Raw genomic sequence first — 19,810 nt, forward strand, 5'->3', positions numbered from 1 at the left:
GGTCGGCTCAAATTGATGTGAGACTATCGACCAGTCACCACCCTCAGACCGACGGACAAACCGAGAGGACCAATCAAACTCTGGAACAGTATTTACGCTGCAAGCTGCAACAAACTGAAAAAACTTGGAAAGACATCCTTTGGATAGCCGAATATGCCTACAATAACTCTGTCCATTCGGGAACTGGGAAAACCCCGTTTTTTCTTTTGTACGGCAGTCACCCTCGAACCTCGGAGTTGGATCCCCTCCAAGATCTTGAAACACCAGCAGTAGACTACCTGCATTCTACAATCACCCAAGCCTTTAAGGAAGCTGTTTCTCACCTTCAAAGGGCTAAAGAACAATACAAGAAAGGAGCAGATCAACATCGGAAGGAAGCCCCTCAATATCAAGTAGGGGATCAAGTCTGGTTATCCACCAAATATCTACCTCTAAAAGGGCCACGCACATTCAACCCAAGATACCTTGGTCCCTATTCCATCACTACCATAGTAAACCCAGTAGCGGTCAAGTTGGACTTGCCCCCGCACATGAAGATACATCCGGTCTTCCACGTCTCTCTATTAAAACCCGTGCAACCTCAAACCAGACTAACTAAATCTCCTAAACCTATCCTAGTTGATGGAGAACTCGAGTTTGAAGTCAAAAGCATTCTGGACTCCAAGATCTCCAAATCTAAACTATTTTACCTAATTGACTGGAAGTGCTACGGCCCCCAAGAGAGATCCTGGGAACCTGCTGAATATGTCCACGCTCCTCGCCTAATCAAAAGATTTCACCGAACATTTCCTGACAAGCCAAAACCCCCGGAGAAGCCCGGTTTGGGAGGGGCCTTGAGGGGGGGTACTGTCATGATCTCTGCTTCCAAAAGGTCAGGGTTTTCCCAACTCCTTTGGAAGCAGATCCATAACCCAGGTTCCGAGTGCCAACCAGTCCCAATTGGGACCTTTTGGACCCAGTCCTGGCGCCAGTGGCACCAGGCTCATAAATATGCCCAGTCCCAGCGCTGGAAGCGCCGGGCTCATAATGCTTGGGTGGACTTACCTGCAGCAGACCATGCTGCTTACTTGCCTGCCAGTTGAGCCTCTGATCCTCTTCTGTTTGGAACTACTTTTCCTGTTGGGTGGGGCAGGAGCCACTCCCTAGATTCAGAACACTGGAACTCTTCTGGAAAGCAGGAACTCTTTTCTTACCTAGGCGTGGCTGTGGAAGGAGACACCTAGGCACTACAGGAGGCTATTTAAACCACACCCGATGGATGAATCTTGCTTTGCGTTATTCTGCATCCTCTGCAGCAGAACGTTCATCGTGTCTTCTGCATCTGATCCTGGGCCTAAGGAAAAAGGCTTACCATCCTGAATCCAGTCTTCAGCAACACCTATAAAGACAAGAAAGAACAGGTTAGCATTACGGTCTTCAGTGACAGCTCTTCACTTACCTGGTCCATCGGCTGTCACCAACGCCTCGCGCTGCATTCCGGCATCTGAAAGACAAAACAAGGTGCGTTTAAAGACATTGGGGAACTTTAATACTCACGTGCCATTACTCCTTTCCACATCTAATCCAGTGGGTATTCCGGCACCCTGCAGCCGCTCCGAACTTGTACCTGCAAAATAAAAAGACAGTTAGAGCGCATCGTGAAGCAGGCAACAAGCGCTTACTTACGTGCTTCCAGGCGCTTCTATTCATCACACGGGCTCCATCTTCAACTCACTTCAGCCCGTCATCCGCCATCGCCGGAACCCTGCAAAACAAGAAACATCATTACTAAAGACTTTAAAGACATTAGAATTACTCGAAACTTACCGTTCGTGCAGTATACGACGGACAGCAGTCCTCTGAAGTCAAGAGGCCTGCTCCCCTTATCCAGTGAAGAAACTGGATACAGCACCCTGCCCCGAGGCAGATGGAGAGCACGGCGTTCACTTACCTAAGGTGAGAGCGTTAACCTTTGGGGTTCTACAGGAGAAGAGAAAGGGAAGAAGAGAGAGACATTCAATAACCCAGTTCCTTAATCCCATATTTTCTATCTGCAGACATCTTACCCTTCAAGTCAGCCATACAGTGCACAGAGGTCCAGCCCAAAGAGCCAGCCGTGTGTTACACATCACCTTTGCAGATACGGTATACGCCCAGTCAAGACCGGCGCCTCTACGGGAATCAGGTGAGCGTTACACTACCGGCATTGTACCGAAAAATCTTAAAGAGTCGTGGGTCTTGCCACTCCTAAAGAAGCAAACCCTCGACCCTGCCATTCCTACCAATTTTAGGCCTATCACGACTGTGCCCTTTCTTCTAAAAAGTTTAGACAAAGTGGCATACATGCAAATACAAAATTTCCTTGAATCCAACCACCTGCTCGGAACCCGCCAATCTGGATTCCGTCCCCAGCATGGTACAGAGACTGCCCTTATCGATCTCAAGGCCCAAATAGATCAATGTAGGGACAATGGCCAAGCAGCCTTACTCCTCTTGCTAGACCTCTCAGCAGCGTTCGATTTAGTCGACCATACAGTCTTATGCAGCCACTTAGACTCTGCTGCTCACTTCTCTAAAGAGGCCATATTATGGATCAAATCCTTCCTGAATAACCGTACCATGAGAGTCTTCTCTCCATCAGCCTCAGCTGACCCGATCCCTATAACGTGCGGTCTACCCCAGGGATCTTGTGTATCACCTACCCTCTATAACATTTTCACAAAGCCGCTCTTTGACGAAATGGATCATCTGGGTATCGCCTACACCAACTATGCAGACGATACCCAGATCCTCCTTCCGCTTTCAGGAGATTACGTCGTGGATCTGGCTTTAGTGAATAAAATTTACAGCATCGTTCAGGCATGGATGGCCACACACGGCTTATGCCTGAACGACGACAAAACTGAGCTCATAATCCTAGGCACCCCGACATACATAACTAAACTCAACACTGACTATGCCAGCTTCATTATCGATGGGAACAATATCAAAGTAGCAAAGGAAGTCAAGACCCTAGGCTTTTACCTTGACGCCACCTTAAACTTTGGCAAACAAGTCAACTCCCTAGCCTCTTCCACAGCATATACTTGCAAACTCATTAGAGCCAGCAAGCAATTCCTCTCTACAGACAGCTGCATCACGCTTGCCAGAGCCCTTATTCTGTCCAAACTGGACTACTGTAATGGTCTTTACATTGGGGCTAACAAACAGACTATCCAAAAAATCCAAGTCCTACAGAATAATGCCTTGAGAGCTGCGCTTAAGATCAACAGGAAAGAGCATATCTCCTCTATAAGAAGAGAATATAAATGGCTATCCACTCAGGACAAAATCCAACTTAAAACTGCCTCCCTTACTCACAAGTGCCTCAATAACATGGCACCACCCTACCTCATGGACAGGCTACACTTAAGAACTTCACTTAGACCAACAAGAATGGTCAATGCAAATTGCCTCTATGTCCCTCGCTTTAAACGTGCCACTATTGGAGGACATAGCTTCGCAGTCAAAGCAGCACAGCTTTGGAACTCCCTATCACATGACATAAGAGAACCCCAGCCCTTTGCGAAATTTAGGCAGAATTTGACCAAGTGGCTGAGAGCTAATGACATCTAACTAATCCGACCTGCTTGACCCGACTGTCCCTACTAGCTTTCCACCTGCATGCCCCAGTTCTGATACCACTTTCTGTATTTTACTCCATTGTATATTACTGCACCTATTCCACTGTATATCACCTCCACATTGTGAATATTCCTGTACTTTGATCACCTCCTGTCTCGACCTTGCTCCAGCCCTGCTCATTCTTGCTTATTGTATACTGCATTATGACCATGCACATGTACCTGTATATATTTTATTTATGGCAGAATGTATTATGTCTATGTAATTGTACCTGTAACAAAGCTGAGCATATTCTTGTCTTGTGCGCCCTGATGCTCCAGGGCCTGGCGCGCCCTACAAATAATAAACTAAACTAAACTAAGTACAACGGCAGAGTACCAGCAGGAAGTGCTCCATCTCAGCCTTGTATTGATATGTTAAAAGGAGGGGCGGGGGAGGGAGTTATACTAAAGTTAAAAATGATAAGCACATGTGCAACAAAGATAAAAGCTGAAGTTAAGAACTGCATAGGTGATAATGTATGTTATGGATTTGATTTGTTTCATTGGATCATTTCTAATAAATAAAGTTTATTACAAAAAAAGAATAACTGCGATGCCCATGGGTTTTGGATAACACAAGGCATTGGGGCATGAATTATGAACTCCCAAATTTGCTGGCAATCGACAGTGAAAATCGCAGGCAAGGGGGGGGCACTCCCATGTTGCCGCCTCCTACGGGGAAGGGCTGTCCACGGGCCCAGGTACTTCCGGTTTGGCACTGGGGAGCGGAAATAAGGCGGGGGGCTGCCAAGCCCAATCTCTTCCCTCTGCCACCGTCTGATGTCCCACCCACTCTCGCCTGACAGTAGGATAGCGAAAATACATAGAGGTATTTCTTTGCACGTAGGGTTAAGGGGTAAGCCACTGGTAATTAAGGTTTCTGTTGGTCTAATTAAGTAAGTCACCCTTTTGGTTAAGGTTGGGCATTTGCTTTCAGTTGAGGTAGGTACGTTTTCGGTGATGACGGGGGGGCCTCCAGGCCCGAACAGATGAGGTAATGTTGAAGACACAGTGGACGCCACCACTGCCAGACGGGGGCAGGACCTCCGTTTAAGGAGCTTAGGGGCGGCAGTCCGTAAGAGAGACAATCTCACACAAATGTGAAGGCCGGGGCCGGAGCCCCACTACAAAGTTCAACATGCTGCCGGACACGTCCGGATTGGCCCGGCTGATGGCATCAATGTTGTGATGAATGCATGCGTGAGGCGAAAGCGGGTGGTAAGTCCCTTGCCTCAGGGCGAGCCACAACCTGGTGTCTGGGTAGAACTCTCTACCGCCGGTAACCAACAGAGTTATGGTGGAGTCACAGGTCGATCCCAATAGGAAGCGCTGACAGATCCCAAAGGGGACTGCGCAGAGAATAGCTTAGAAGTACGGCACCCAGGAGCACTAGACTATGGGGAGGCCCTGGGAAAGGGGGAGGAGTTAGGGGGCTTGGAAGTCCTTCCAACTCCAACGCGCAGCAGGGGTGCGGGGGTGGTTAATGGGAGAACTGAAACTGGGGGAAAGTGAGGGGGGGAAGTAGTGGGGACGGGAAGAATTTGGTTACAGGAAGGATTGGGTAAAGGAAAGAAGGATTTGGGGAATGGATAAGGAGGGGGTAAGGAAGGAGTTGGCTAAGGAAAGAATTGGGGGAAGGGGAAGCATCTGGGGAAATGTTAAGAGTGGGGGATGGAAAGGCATCGGGGGGAGTAAAGATTTCAGGTCTTGAATGAATTAGGCGGTTGGAATAGACTTGCTGGGGGATGGTGGTACTGTAAGAGCTAGGGAAGAAGAATGAGGGGACTGGGGATGGATTCGATTAGCAATAGGAGTTGAGTGGGGGGGCAGGCAAAGAATTTGGGGAACTAAGAGGTGGGGCCTACGAAGAACTTGGGGTGAGGGGGAATGGTTAGGCAACTTGGGGAATAGAAAGAACCGAGTATGGAAAACCATGGGGCGGCAAAATGGACAAAACCAAAGGGGGTGAAAGCACTGGGGGAGGAAGAAGGGACTCAGGAATGACAGAAGGAAGTACCTCGGGTGGAAAGAAAGAAATGGGAAAATAGAAAGAGAAGAGAACAATGAAGAAGGGTAGAATGTGAAGAAAGAAACTAAGCAATAGAAATAGAATGTGTAGAAAGAATGAAAAGATAGAATGGAAGAAAAGTTCATGAAGAGCAGAAAGAAATTACACTGACGTGGGTGCTTAAGAAGCCACACCCAGCGTAGAATAATCCTGTGGTGGAGAAACGGATCACCTGTAAAATAAATCCTGGCTTAATAAAGCTTGCTGCAGCATTTGTGACTTCCACCTTTGAAAACTGGTCCTGCCTCTTTATTTCGGTGAATCCTCAAGAGGTCATTGCAGGGCGGGGGAGGGTAGTAGTATGACTGCGGTGATGGATACTACAACCATGGGAGGCGCAGTTGTGGGCTGTCCCCGCGATGAGAAAGCAGCATATGTGGTGTACACACAATACAGACTATCTGTGCATTCACATTAGCCGCCATATATAACCGGGCACAATGTCATATGTATATATACCAGCAGAAGAATGAAGCAGGTAAACATACAGTCCATGAATAGGTTCATGGATCAGCCAAAGTGGGCATGTAAGCCACAACAAAGCAAACAGCTGCTTTGTTACAAGTCAATAATTTTGTTTCACTACAATCTTAAAAAAAGATTAACTACATAAGGGCAGCGCTCGAACCGAAGGGGTGCAGAGGCATTATGCAGGGAATGTCTAGAAAGGGACCATCACAGCTCTGTCACTCAAAGTACAGGCATTCACAGCATTCAGTGTATACGATGAAGCACCGACTAGCGCTATATAAAAACGACTGCAGCAACACATAATGCAGCTGGGTTAAGAGAATTGCACAATTACTCACCATACCGTCAGCAGCCAGTGCGTGAGGACGATAGCCTGCAAGGGACAAACAAAGACAGGGTCAGATTACCCACTCAAATTTCAGGATAGAAAGGGGGCTGATGAACAATTTCATTGGCACACTAAGAACCGCGATCGCAAGACATGCCTGTCTCCCTCACCTCCCTTCGCCGTCATAATTCAATGGACAAAATGACTGCCACCTTCTTAAGATATAGCCTTAAGGACAGCCTGTAACCCCCAAAAGGCATAATGTGGGCACACAACATGCATCCCCCCCGAGACATTGGGCCTCATTACGACCCTGGCGGTAGGGGGTTAACAGGGCCGGTAGAGCTGCCGGTCCCGTTAACCCCCTACCGCCATTACGAGGTCTGCTTGCGGGACCCGCTAAGGACGCCTGCTAAAACCAGGCATCCTTAGCGGGTCCCACGAGCAGAGCTGGATGCTAACAACGGGCCCGTTAATGACAGGCCCGTTGTTAGCATCCTCCCCATTCCCATTGAGCACTATCGGGACTCAAATGGGAATGGGGATGTACCGGGTCCGGGTTCCCTGAATGGGGAAATACCGGGCGCTCCAAGGTCGGAATGGCCCGGTATTTCCCCATTCAGCAAACCCGGACCCAGTACCCGGAATGGGGGTAGCCATGCAGCAAAAAGTGGCATGGTTACCTCCAGGGTTGTAATGAGGCCCACTGTCTAATCGATACACGAGCCTGGACCACCTTGGGCCTTTCTCCCATGGCCCCCAACATGTGAACTCCTTGATCCATCACCGCAGCGACATGAGGCCTTCGACCCCTCCCACATCCATAATTACAAGGGATCAATAATTACAAGGGCATATGGGCCTTCACCTGAAATAGCCATCATTGCATGGACACATGTCCAGAAGCTTGTGTGAGGAGCCAGGAATGAGAAGCGGACACAAGTTAGACATGCCTTTGGCTAAAGACGTTTATTCAATAGATAAGGGGTTGGGAAAATGCCTCACTATCCCTAACATAAGAGGAATTTCCCTACCTCAACAAAAATCTAATGGTCTGCCAACGTCAAGATGTCCAAAGAAAAGTAAGCCCTATGTCCGTAGTGCTATTCTGGTCCTCAGACTCTAAAATAAAAAATAACTGTTGGATTTATTTTGCATTTATTTCAGCGCGCAAAACCCAGAGGCATCTAAGCGCTAGTTACAGAAAGTACATAGAACATCAGAGAAGTGCAATAGTATGCGTAATGATACAATCAGATCATGGTGGAGGGGGTCTACATCAAGTATGCAAGGACAATTTGGTAAGATGCAACATTAATATGGGTGCACAGATTGGGAAAGCCTCACCTCATGGTGTGGGGGGGGCTATATCAAGTGGGCAGGGGCTATTAGACAAGGTGAATAGCACAGAGCTGCAGAGTCAAATCAGGTGCAATTGGGCAAGTTTTGTAACAGTCAGTAACAATGCAAGGCAGAATATTAGGGCCGTGGGAAGCATCGGTAAACAAAACAGATGAGGTGGTATTAGTAGAGGAACAATGTGATGATGCAGCTAATCCAATAACATCACAAGGCATAACACTTGTGGCGAGCGAAGAGACAACATCACTCTAGTGCTCCGATGCCAACAGTGCGTTTCAAGCCCTGACATTAGTGCTCTGATGCGAACAGTGGCGTTTCAAGGCCTGGCATTAGGAGCGTGCAAGACTGTGAAGGGCAAATCAAGGGAGTCACAACAACAGCATTACAGTGGCATTTGCACATGGCATGGCAATTGGAGGCAAGGTCATACATACATTGCATGGATCAATATCCTTTGCAAAGGGCATTTTGCTCGGACTCACAGACTTGCAAGCAGTGCAGAAAAATGTGTCATTTAGGAAGTCATTAGTGTTGCCATACAGATCGTCGTGGGACACGGGGGCCCAATGTGGGGTGTTAGCCAATACATATGGTGAAGCTGGGTGGGCTGCAGCCGTTCGATAGTGCTGGCACGGAGTCGGTGGCAGAACAGATATGGATGTGTATGGCCCAATGCAGGGACAGCAAGAATCTGGTCGATGGAGGTAGGTGGCAGGTATGTGGTAACAAGTGACTCTCGGAGTGTAATATGCGCTCACCAATATCACGGTAGGGCATGGCGAGAGGCAGGGCGGGGTACCGCAGGGTGGTATGCGCTTCCACTGCACTGGGGAGCTAGGCTAACGGGCCAGAGGAGATTGTGGAGCGCTAGATGCTCCCCTTACCTTGTTGCAGCATTGAAATCCATGCTGTAGATGGGATCAGCAGCGGTCGGGAGGGGCTTGTAGGTATCCTCTGAGTGTTGCAAGGCTTGTGGTCAGAGGCATCCCGGGCAGACAGGCAGAGACAGGGGCCACATACCAGGGCCTTCGGTCTGGGCTTGGCTTCGCCTGCCGGCTCAGCTGGGCCTCAGGATTCGTTGCTAATGAAGGCCAATCAGTGAGCATGGGGCTGCTGAGTGCCTCTCCAAGCAATTCAGGGAGTGCAGGCAGGTAGGGCACAGTGGCAGCCAGCTCCAAAGTGTTTTATTGCAGGTTCTGCTGCTGGTGCCTTGATGGTAGGAGGCACATCCTCCTTCAGCTGTGATGAGGGAAAAACAAAGGGTAATGTTCCTTGTCTTAAAGTTTTCAAAAATTGTCAAAAGTTAGTTCAAAATCTAACAAAAAGGTTTTTCCTCATGGACAAAAGTTCACAGTTCTAGGGGGAACCTCCTTCCCTATGCTCTTTGCCTTTAACATCCAGGTTCAAAAGAATCACCAAGTTTCCAAGAGGACTTCACTCATCCTAAGGGTCAGTTGCTTCTCCAAGCAACGAGTTGGTGGTAGATCTCTTTTTGGCTGGTGCCTCCCTCTGGAACAACCTCCCTGCCTCCCTGAAACTTGAGGAGAACCATCTCCGGTTCCGGAAGCACCTCAAGGCCTTCCTCTTTGCTTCTGCTTTCTCTCCTCCTCTGCTCTGCTGAACTCCTAGCCGAAACTGAGCTGGTCACCTGGCAACCCTCATACTCGGGGGCTGTTTCTGTAGCCCTAAAGCCCCCTACCAGCACTCGAGACCTGATGTCTGCACTTACTGTTGCACTTGCCACCAACCGCCGCACTTCTTATTTATTGTTTTTATTAATTTTACTTTTTGCCTATGTCCTGTACTGCCCCTCCCCCTCGCACTTTTCTCCTTCTCCCTACCCCTGCACGATCTCAATGTCACCTGGCCCAGTAAGATCATTGTCTCAGTCTTCCCTCTGTTCCCCCTCCCATGCCTTGTCGTGCCTTCAAATACTTGTGTATAGGCACGTTATAAATGCCATATCATATCTCCCCTTAGTATTCACGTTGCTTGAGGATCTTGCTCCCTTCCCCAAGGATTCTCTTTACTTCTAGTTTCAAAGGCACCTTTCTCCCCATGGACCTTTCCTTCTCTTGTGTTCATAGTTCACAATGTTATTGTTTTCCTTTAACTTCTTCTATTAATACGTCACAACCATAGCTCAAGGTCTCCAAGACAGGATTTTCCCTTGAGCCACACCATTATAGATCATAAATGGCTTTTCATTTTCACAGTTTATACAACAGACACATTCTTTTCTACCTGGTATCCTGCCAGGACCTTTTTATTTAAAACACTCAACACTTTGTAGTATCGGGGCAAAATTACTCCTGTCCCCTGATGCTCGACAGGCTGGGTTCACTAACCTGCCCAACACCGTCTCTTGTCTTGACAAAGGTTCACAAGGACAAACAGGATATTTTCTTCCCTCTCACAGGCTTTGTCTTCTCCTTCGTGTATTTTGCATTTTTCACTAGTTACCAGCTTCCCCTCGTGTAGATTTCTTTCCTTTTGTTCTATTTTTAAGTAATGACATTGGTGCGCTGGTAACCCGTTCACTTTCCCTGGACTCACTGGTAGCTTTTGGCATTGCCTCTTCTCCATCTGCTTTGTAGAATTTGCCCATTGTACACCTGGCTAAGCGCAGTCTTGCCACTGTGCCACTCTCCTCAAAGTGCAGTTTGTGCAGTGTTTCCCTTGCTCGTGGTAAACCGGTGGCACCTCCTCCTTGCCTTGGTGAAGTCGGGTCAGCCTCTCTGCTGTGTGCCGCAGCGCGTCTTCCCCCAGTTGTGTTACTGACTGGCAGACAGACCCGCGTCTGCAGCTCTCTCCGTTCCTGCTGCTTCTCCCTGTCCTCTCTGTAGACTCCAATGGGCCTCACCACTGCAGGGTAATGAAATTAACTCTCCTGCCGTCTGGTGAATTGAATAGACTGTGAGCCCCAACTTTCCCCCTCAGCTGGCTGGCTATCTCTCCCTCTGCCGTACCAGTCTCTCCTGGGGTCTGTGCAGGTTCAGCAGACTGTGTGACCCAGTTCTGCTTGTCAGCTCCTTCTGCTGGACCAGTCTCTCCTCCTTGCCTGTGTCAGGGAATCCACTGCCTCAAGGTAAGCATCCTGGTTTTCCCTCTTCTGGCTTCTCTGGACTGGCTTCACTCCTTCCACATGGTTTGCCCAGGGAGGGCTCCTCTCACACTTCCAGAGTCTTTCCTTGCTTTTATATTGGCTCTGGCCAATAGGATTTGGGAAAAGACTAGACTGGTGATCGTACTTCTCATTAGGAGTGATCATCGTTCAGGGTTCGAAATTGAGGGGAGCTGGATGCTATTTAGCTCCTGCATGTAGCCTAGAAGATCCTGGTTAGCTTGATACCAACAGCTACTAGGAGCTACTTGTGCGTCCCCAGGTCAATTGATGCTGAACAAATCCAACTATATGAATTTAACTCTGTGCATTTGGGACAATCTATAAATAAAGATAAGGACACATCTCAATGACATTTAAAGCATAAGGAGTAATAAATAATGGATACATATATGTGTGCATCTTATGTGGAAGTTAGATTTGCAGAAACTATGTACTAGCTCCTCATTTCCTAATGGTAGCTCCTGGCGACTGGTTACTGCTGGATACTCAGGAGTCACTTGAAGCTCCTGCTTATCAATCTGAATTTCGAGCCCTGTTGTTGCTCCTTGCCTCTTTCTCGTCTCAGTTGTTGGAAAGAGACTAGACTGTTGACAGTGGTTCCCATTCGGAGTGATCATCACTCCTCCATTCCTCCCTCTCATCACAGTACTGAGAAAGTGATATTCATTGAGGTGACATTCTTCCTCATCCCAGTACTTTTTAGGGGCATAAGAGGGGTACAATGTATGAGTACATTATGGGAGAAACCTTAATGTTAACGGATGGTGGTTTAAGGTCTTTTGACTGGCGGGAATACCGGTTTCCATCTAGCAAGTCCACTTTACTCCCATTAGGATTGTCTATCCCTGCATGGTCCTCCCTCGGACAGCCACCCCCAGGGTCGGGATCAGGTGGCGGCTGCCCTTCCCTGGCCATATGGAGAGAGACACTTTCCACGGGCAAATAGTGGTGACATTGCTAGATTTATCACACTTCAATGTCATCTTCCCTTGGAACACAACCAGTATTCTCCCAGATCCATGGCCCCAGGGTGCATGGACTCTGGACCTTCCAGAGCCATCAACCCCAACACACGTGAAAATAGCTGTGCCAGCACACAATTTCAAAATGCAGACACAATAAGGAAATAGCAGGAATTCCAAAGTAGCCCAAATGCTTGAATGAATTATTAAGTATTAAATATTTGCACAGTAGTGGCGAGCCAGCAGGAACCACATATCCGTAGGCAAGGATTTGTCACAATCTTAAAGAGAGACCCAGCTCCTAGTGAGAAAACGGGTGTGTCCCATCGTGTCAACTAGGTTGGAGACCAGTCTAACATTTTTACTTAGACAATTCTGCGTACAGCCCGCCCCAGAGAACCCCCGAGTATCTCATCTAAGGAAGGACCTTCAATCCTACCACTTTTGGCAGCAGTTTAAGATTTGCAGTCTTGGTTATTGCTGTACGCCTCACACTAAGGGGGTAAGGGGGCGTAAGGGACATCCAGTGCTATCCAGAGCTCTGTCAATCTTGCAAGAAGGAATTAAGGAATGGTTCATTATATGAATATTCTTGACATTCAGGGCAAAGGAGATCTCGCCTTGTGCCAATGGCACTGTCCTGGGGAGCAATCCTTTCAGGTGAGGCACTTACCGCTGTACCCCACAACCTTGTGTGTCTTCAAGGCAAACAATCATGACAAACTGCATCAACATGTTCCCGTATCCCAGAACTTATCGACTCTTGCAAACACAGATGAGGCAAATTGTGTTTAGATATACCGATATTTGAGAATCTGAATTTTGTAACCGTTGCCCCCAATGGCATTTTACATTTCAGGTATAGGTGCAGGTTTTTAGAAAGGATATACAATGACTGAAGGACTTCCTCCAAATTTCTTCAATACATCGTGGATATTTATTTGCCCAACCCCTGGCTGTCTATCCTCTCTGTGGTACCAGACTCTACTGCTCTGGGTGCTACATCTGCTCTTTCAGAACATTCTTTTGAGTTTACCTTCCATTTTGCTATTTTATTCTTTTACCCTCCACAGCAATGCCCAGCTTAAATCTGCTGCCATTTATCATGCATTTGTAAGTCGAGGCATTTGTGGTTTCTAGTTTCACCCCTTAGTGCAGGCTTTGGTTCACACATGGATCCTGGTACATTCTCAGCTTTAATCGGTTACCACAAGTCATCCTCGCTTTCTGCAAGCAGTGGCCTTCCACCTGCCGTCCAGTTGGAGGCCAAGAGTTTTGACAGAATTAGCCTAGTTCTTAAGCAGTTGCACAGACATCCGCTTGATGTGAGGATTAGCACGGAGCTAGTTGGTCTTGTCCAAAAGGGAGCCCATGCGTAAGCAACTTGTTACCATAGCAAAATGGACTAGCAAGCTCTAGTGTCTCGATGTTGCATGCTTTTGATGCTTCTCCTTGCCCCCCCAAGATCCACACATCTGAGAACACTCTACAGGTTCATAAATGTCAAATCCCCAATTGGCTTTTTAAAGGAAGCATTGCTACACCTGGCTATGCAATGAACACCTGGCTATGCAATGAATGTCCCGCTAGTTAGGATTGCAGTAGTGTCCTCTCTGTGGGTTTCTGCTACCAACAAGGCTGCCAATGTGATCTAGCTACACTTTATGCCAATGTGTCTTCCTTTACAGGTTTATTTTCAAGGTGTAGGTTTTCACCGCACAGCGCTTTGGTGAACCTTGATGAAATACTTGTGCTTCTATAAAAGAAAATAACTATACTGTAAGTTGAAACAGTTTGGAAACCAAATTGGCACTACATCCTCAACAAGGCTGTAATGTTCATTTCCTGGTTGGGCAGTGGTGGCATCAGTCTACCTGAACACTGCCACCCCAGCCCAATGCCCGAGAATACTGAGATGTCTTGAGCTTGTAAATCAGTATGAAGGGGTCTCTTGGGCTTGCCCTGATAAAACATGTACCCCAGCCTCAGGACCAACTGCTGCCTCAGCCCATTTCTTAGTTCCAGGCCCATCTTTTGTGTCACGGCAGTTTGTCTGTAGAGACTGTAAGGTTAACTGCAAATGCACCACCTTGCAACATCCATCCACCTGTGACGTTGTCAGTATACACGACGCATGCGCGAGCCTCGTTTTGGGTCACGCATGCGCGTTTTGAATAAGGAACGTCCATGCGGCAGTTGCCGCTGGGACCCTGGAAAGCACGGACGCATGTGTCATATCTCAGTTATTGTGTGCGTGTGCGTGCTAGTACAGGGCGGCCCGAGGCACGGGCTCGCCCATCACATTGGCGACGGAGGATGGGATTGTTTTTTTTTGGTTTCATCTTCCATGCCAGCGGCATCTCGCCAGATCCTGAAAAGGTCAAGGACATCCGCGAAGCGGAGGCGCCCCAATCCCCCACGGAGGTATGTAGCTTCCTGGGGATGGTTAACTATTGCGGGCGATTCATCAAGGGGCTGGCATCCCTGTCCGAGTCTCTCAGGGCATTGACCAAGAATGAGGCCACCTGGGTGTGGGACAGGAGAGAGCAGGAGGCGTTTCAGGAAATCAAAAGGGCACTGTCCGATCGAGACACGATGGCATACTTTGACCCCACGGCTGAATCTGAGATTGTCGTTGATGCCAGCCCGGTGGGACTTTGGGCTGTTCTTATGCAGGTGGATCACAGAGGTGACCTGCTCCCCATCGCATATGCGAGTAAAGCTCTCACGGACACGGAAAAGCGCTACTCGCAGATCAAGAGAGAGAGGCGTTGGCCATTCTTTGGGGCTGCCGTCACTTTTGTCTGTACATTCTGGGCAAGCCAGTTACGGTTGCGACTGACCACAAGCTGCTCCTGCCCATCCTAGCAGGCGTGTCGTGAAAGCCCCCCCCCCCCCCCAAGGATAGAGCGCTGGATGCTTGCACTCATCGAGTACGGGGTCAAGCTAGTATACAGACCGGGGACTAATAATCCTGCGGATTACCTCTCACGCCACCCAAACCACGAGCGGGCGGAGGGTCCCAGTGAGGTGCTGGATTGCCAAGAGTTGGTGTACCACGTTGTAGAGAGCACGATGCCCATGGCTCTATCTAGGGTAGCCGTGGCCGAGGAGTCGATGGACGAGTTGTTTCATACTGTCAAGGCTGTGTGAGAAGTGGTGACTGGAAGGAAGTGCTCCAAAACAACTCCAGGCGGGAATTGAGGGCTCAGAAGGACCTTCAGGGTCTCTGGAGGGTGAGGGATGAACTCTCGATATATGAAGATGGACTACTGCTGCGGGGAAGGGAGATCGTCATTCCACAAGCCCTGAAGAACCACGTCCTGGAACTGGCACATACGGGACATCAAGGTATCGCCAAGACAAAGGCGCGGCTCAGAACCAAGGTATGGTTCCCCGATCTGGAAAGTCTGGTGGAATTGTATGTGAAAAGGTGTTTACCGTGCCAAGCGGCAAGTCCTGTTGAGAGGGCTCCGCCCATCAGTTCCATTAAAAAGGAGTGAGAAGTCGTGGGGCACCATCCAGGCTGATTTTGGATCAACGGGAAGGGGCATGTACTTTTTGGTGGTGGTCGACCAATGGTCGAGGTGCCCAGAGGTGGAAGTGGTGGAATCAACAGCGACCGACCACACCACCAGGGCGTTGGACAGAATGTTTGCGACGCATGGCTTCCCTGAAATGTTGTGCTGGGATAATGGACCCCCATTCACTGGGTGCCAGTTTGCACAGTACTTAAGGAAAAAGGCATCCAACATCGGAAGGTCCCGACCCTCAGGCGAATGGGGAAGCTGAAAGAATGATGCAGAACCTTAACAAAGTGTTCAAAATATCAGCCAATGGAGGGAAGGATCTACAGCAGAAATTGGTTGAGTTCCTAAGGGAATACAGAACCACGCCCCACCAGTCCACGGGGGTCGCCCCAGCTGAAGCGCTGTTTGGACGCTGCCCGAGAGGTTTGATACCCGAGATGGAGGGCCGGGAACCCAGGGTTATCGACAACGAGAAAGTCCGAGAGGAGCGAGCGGCACGCAACGTGAAGGAGAGTGCGAGGAGAGGTTTGCAAGACAAAGAGCTGGCCGTAGGTGATTCGGTGTTAGTGCGGAATCAGAGACCTGAAGGAAAGCTGTCACTACCATACAAACCCCAGCCGTGGACTGTTACCCATGTGAAGGGGACCATGGTCACCGCAGCCAATGAACGAGGGACAATCACCCGCAACCAATCTTTCTTTAAGAAAGTGGACGTTCCCTGTGAGTGAGGCGGGCCCCGACGACATACCCTCATTGGGAGCGGGGGCTGAGAGCCCCGGAGCGGATGCCCCACCGGATGTGCTGCCGCAGGTGAAGTGCCCCGGCGTGATCCCCCAGAGCAGCCGCCGATACTCTGTGCTACATGATCGCAGACTGCCTTCTCGTCTCAAGGACTACGTCCTGGACTCAGGAGACTGACCCGGCGTCCGAGTCAGGTCAGCGACCCACGTTGGGTCCAGTTATCGTTTTCCATGTTGGACTGTTGTGTTTGATGCAAGTTTGTTTTGATTAAAGAAAGAGGGATGTGACGTTGTCAGTGTACACGACGCATGCGCGAGCCTCGTTTTGGGTCGCACATGCACGTTTTGAATAAAGACCGTCAGTGCGGCAGTTGCCGCCGGAACCCTGGAAAGCACAGACGCATGTGTCATGTCTCAGTGATTGTGTGCGTGTGCGTGCTAGTACAGGGCGGCCCGAGGCACAGGCTCGCCCATCACACCACCGTTGCTGCCCTGCTAAGATACCAGTCCTGTTAAGAGTGTACATGTCCTAATGTAGTGCTTGAAAGCTAAACGTTATGGACAAACACTAGTGTTTCTCTGAACATTTTTATAAAGCATTGTGCCAAGTCTTGAGATATTTGCTACATCCTGGAACCCTTTTCACCCTCACCCTGCATAGTTAAATGGAAGAAGTTGGAGGAAAGCTTAGCTTCTTTTTTTACTGCCTACTTGGTGCTCACACTCCTTTAAAAAAGGATGCGTTTCCACCATTCTTCTTCAGAACCATGAGCGCTCATGTCGGATGCCAAAAACTGCCTATGCTGAAGGTTGAACTATGGCTTGCCCCGTCCACCCCTCCCTGTTGCAGAACGGCACATTTCCAAAGCCGACCAAAGAGACTTCTTTACACAAGCTTAACTTCTGCATTTGTATTATGTTATGGTTACATCAACTCTTTCACAACGTTTTGATTATATATTACTTGGTTTAAAAAGGCCCACACGGGTCCTGAAGTAAAATAGAACAATGTGTCATCACTTATCCTCATGGGACAGGCAAAACAATTTTAGCCATCTAGGGAAACTCAAAAGCTATGCACATGTACCTTATATGCTCTACACCTTTAAACAAGCGCAAACATATATTAATTTGTGCCCTGCAATTAAACTTAGAAGATTCCTGTTATTAAGAATTAACCACTTGCCGGTTATCGAGGTCTTAGTTAAGCCATTGCAAATACCCCAATCTCAACGGTTTTGCAAACTGTGCAAATATAAAAACCAACTTCAAAGTTCAAACCATATATTAACACAATGTCCAAAGATGGCAACATTGTATTTAAAATACTAAGGGAAATATGTATACAATCTTGACCACATTAAAGATCAGGACTTTTGGTACCAGAGTATTAATACTTGGAATGCAAGCCTCCATATTGCATTGTTTAATGTGTTTAATGTGTGGTGTACCTACTTCGAGAACCTGCCTGCGACGAGTTGAACTGCAGCCAAGATGAGACTCCGTTATAGTTCGGGCTCTTGGGACTATTGTGAGGGACCGCCTACGATCTAGAAGGGGCCTTGTGCCCTAAAAGTGTTGAAAGGACTGTCATGGCCTGTGATCTTCTGTCTAGGCCAAAGGGTAGCGGTGAATGGCGAATTATCCCTACCCGATACTATACTATGAGATTCTGTTATGCTGCTACGACAATTTATGGTATGCTGCAGTTTGTTAAGCTGTGCTGTAGGGTGTTGTTATGTCGATACCTGTAGTCTGTGGCTTAGATCTGTAGACTAATCGACATAAGGATTTTGATATTTGAGATGTGATATTTGATTTGATATTTGGAAATTTTAATGTAATCCAATATAACCTATTTATGTGGAAAATATGCAGAAATACGAGCAAAACGGTACTCTAGTATGTAGTGAAACAAATTGTGATAAGTTAAGTTATAGTATGACATTTTACCTTTTACCTCATCAGTTTTATTATTTTACTTTTATCTGTTTTCTATCTGTATTTTCTTGCTTTTATGTATGATTTACGTGTAAAGTTTATTTAAAAAACGGTATCACATTACATTTGTATTAAACTTATCCTCAAAGGTCATCCAGGCTATGAAAGAGCAACACATATTTTTACAAATTTACTAATCAATATAAAAGAAGCCAATGACTTAACGCACTTCCACTATCCCTCTATACAGCAACCTTTTGTAGTTGTAGACGTCTCCTTTCCACAATGCAACCCATCAGGGATATGTGTGACCCAACAATCTTGTCCAGACACACACTGATGATAGCACACCAATATCTCCAACAAAGCAATACCTGTATTTGTACACTCTCTGGCCAAGTGTTTCAAGGTTCCTTTGCTGCTAATATGACCTACAACCACGTCTTTGCTTTCCATATCCCTTGTCTGGAAGTCAACACTTTGCTTCCAGCAAATTAGAAACAATACATAATAAAGCAGCACATAGGTTTGCAAAGTATTTGATGTGGGTGTGAACATTCTTATAGTTAATCGCTAGGCTTATAGGCCAAACATCTAGAATTATGGAAATAGGCCCATACAGCCCCACAGATAAGGGGTGTGTATCGGCCACTTCTACTCCCTAAACATTGGCAAATACTCCTAAAAAAGAAATATAGGGAGTACAAATACCCCCAACAAAATAAATGGGGAAAAAACGTGTTGAATCTGGAAGCCCTGAACTTTCTCCCTCACAGCTCCATGGATATGTTTGGGCAAATAGTGCATTTAGTACCACAGGAAGAACATATTTTAACTGCACAATTGGAATTAGCCAACATGTATCTTGCTGTGCATGATTAACTAGGTGCAAAGAAATAAAGGTTACAAAAACATTTCTGTTTTTTCAGTTAAAACATTTTTACTCGCTTATAAAAATCCTCTCATTGGGAATTTTACTGCCTAAAAAATCATTTTACTCCCAACTTTAAAAACATAGGTAGTAAAGTACTTCCACTTTCAAATCTTATCTGGAGCACAGCGTCCATAGAAAGTGCTTGCCTTTTTATTTCCATAATATAGTAATGAAGAGACAATATACCACATTTACCAATAACTGGCATCCTTAAAATGGTCAATATACTACATATCCGTCCCACCTGGGTTAACATTTTGCTGTGTCCCTTTCTAAGGAAATTCAAGTTACTATGTAGTTCCAATGGAAATACCTCTTTCTGGGAATTGTTCATTTACTTGACACAATATTGCTTGTGTAACACATTGAGATGCTACACTACCCACCTTGTGCAGAGCCAAGGCTCGTCGTTCCACTGCCGCTACCAAGAGGTGAACTGACAATGCCTAGTATTCCTGCTGTGCCAGTGCAGGAACGCTGCAAAGTAATTGGGAGTTCTTAGGTCTATCATGAGGGTACAGACCAGATAGGGTCTGACAACACAGATAGAGAAACTGAGAGTGTGAAGATAAAAAGCAGGGCTAGAAATGTGCACTAGCCGTTGGCTAGTGATAATTAACTCTTTAAGACAGAGTAATAAATAGTGCCCTGACCTTGTATGTCTAGCTAGTAACTTGCAACTTCAAAGATTTACCCCTGGAGG

At 47.4% G+C, this 19,810-nt stretch overlaps 1 protein-coding gene across 2 annotated transcripts in view; it reads right to left on the reverse strand.

The window, feature by feature from the left end:
- The window catches only part of AGTRAP (angiotensin II receptor associated protein), a 122,376-nt gene that overhangs the window by 69,150 nt on the left and 33,416 nt on the right, over positions 1-19,810 (reverse strand). For both annotated transcript variants that reach the window (XM_069609916.1, XM_069609917.1), the window contains exon 2: positions 6,522-6,556. In XM_069609916.1, the coding sequence (XP_069466017.1) occupies positions 6,522-6,556 (35 nt within the window). The remainder of the gene's footprint in view (positions 1-6,521; positions 6,557-19,810) is intronic.

Source organism: Ambystoma mexicanum, chromosome 8 (assembly GCF_040938575.1).
Source record: "Ambystoma mexicanum isolate Mex_15411 chromosome 8, UKY_AmexF1_1, whole genome shotgun sequence".
Taxonomy (NCBI): Eukaryota; Metazoa; Chordata; class Amphibia; order Caudata; family Ambystomatidae; genus Ambystoma; species Ambystoma mexicanum.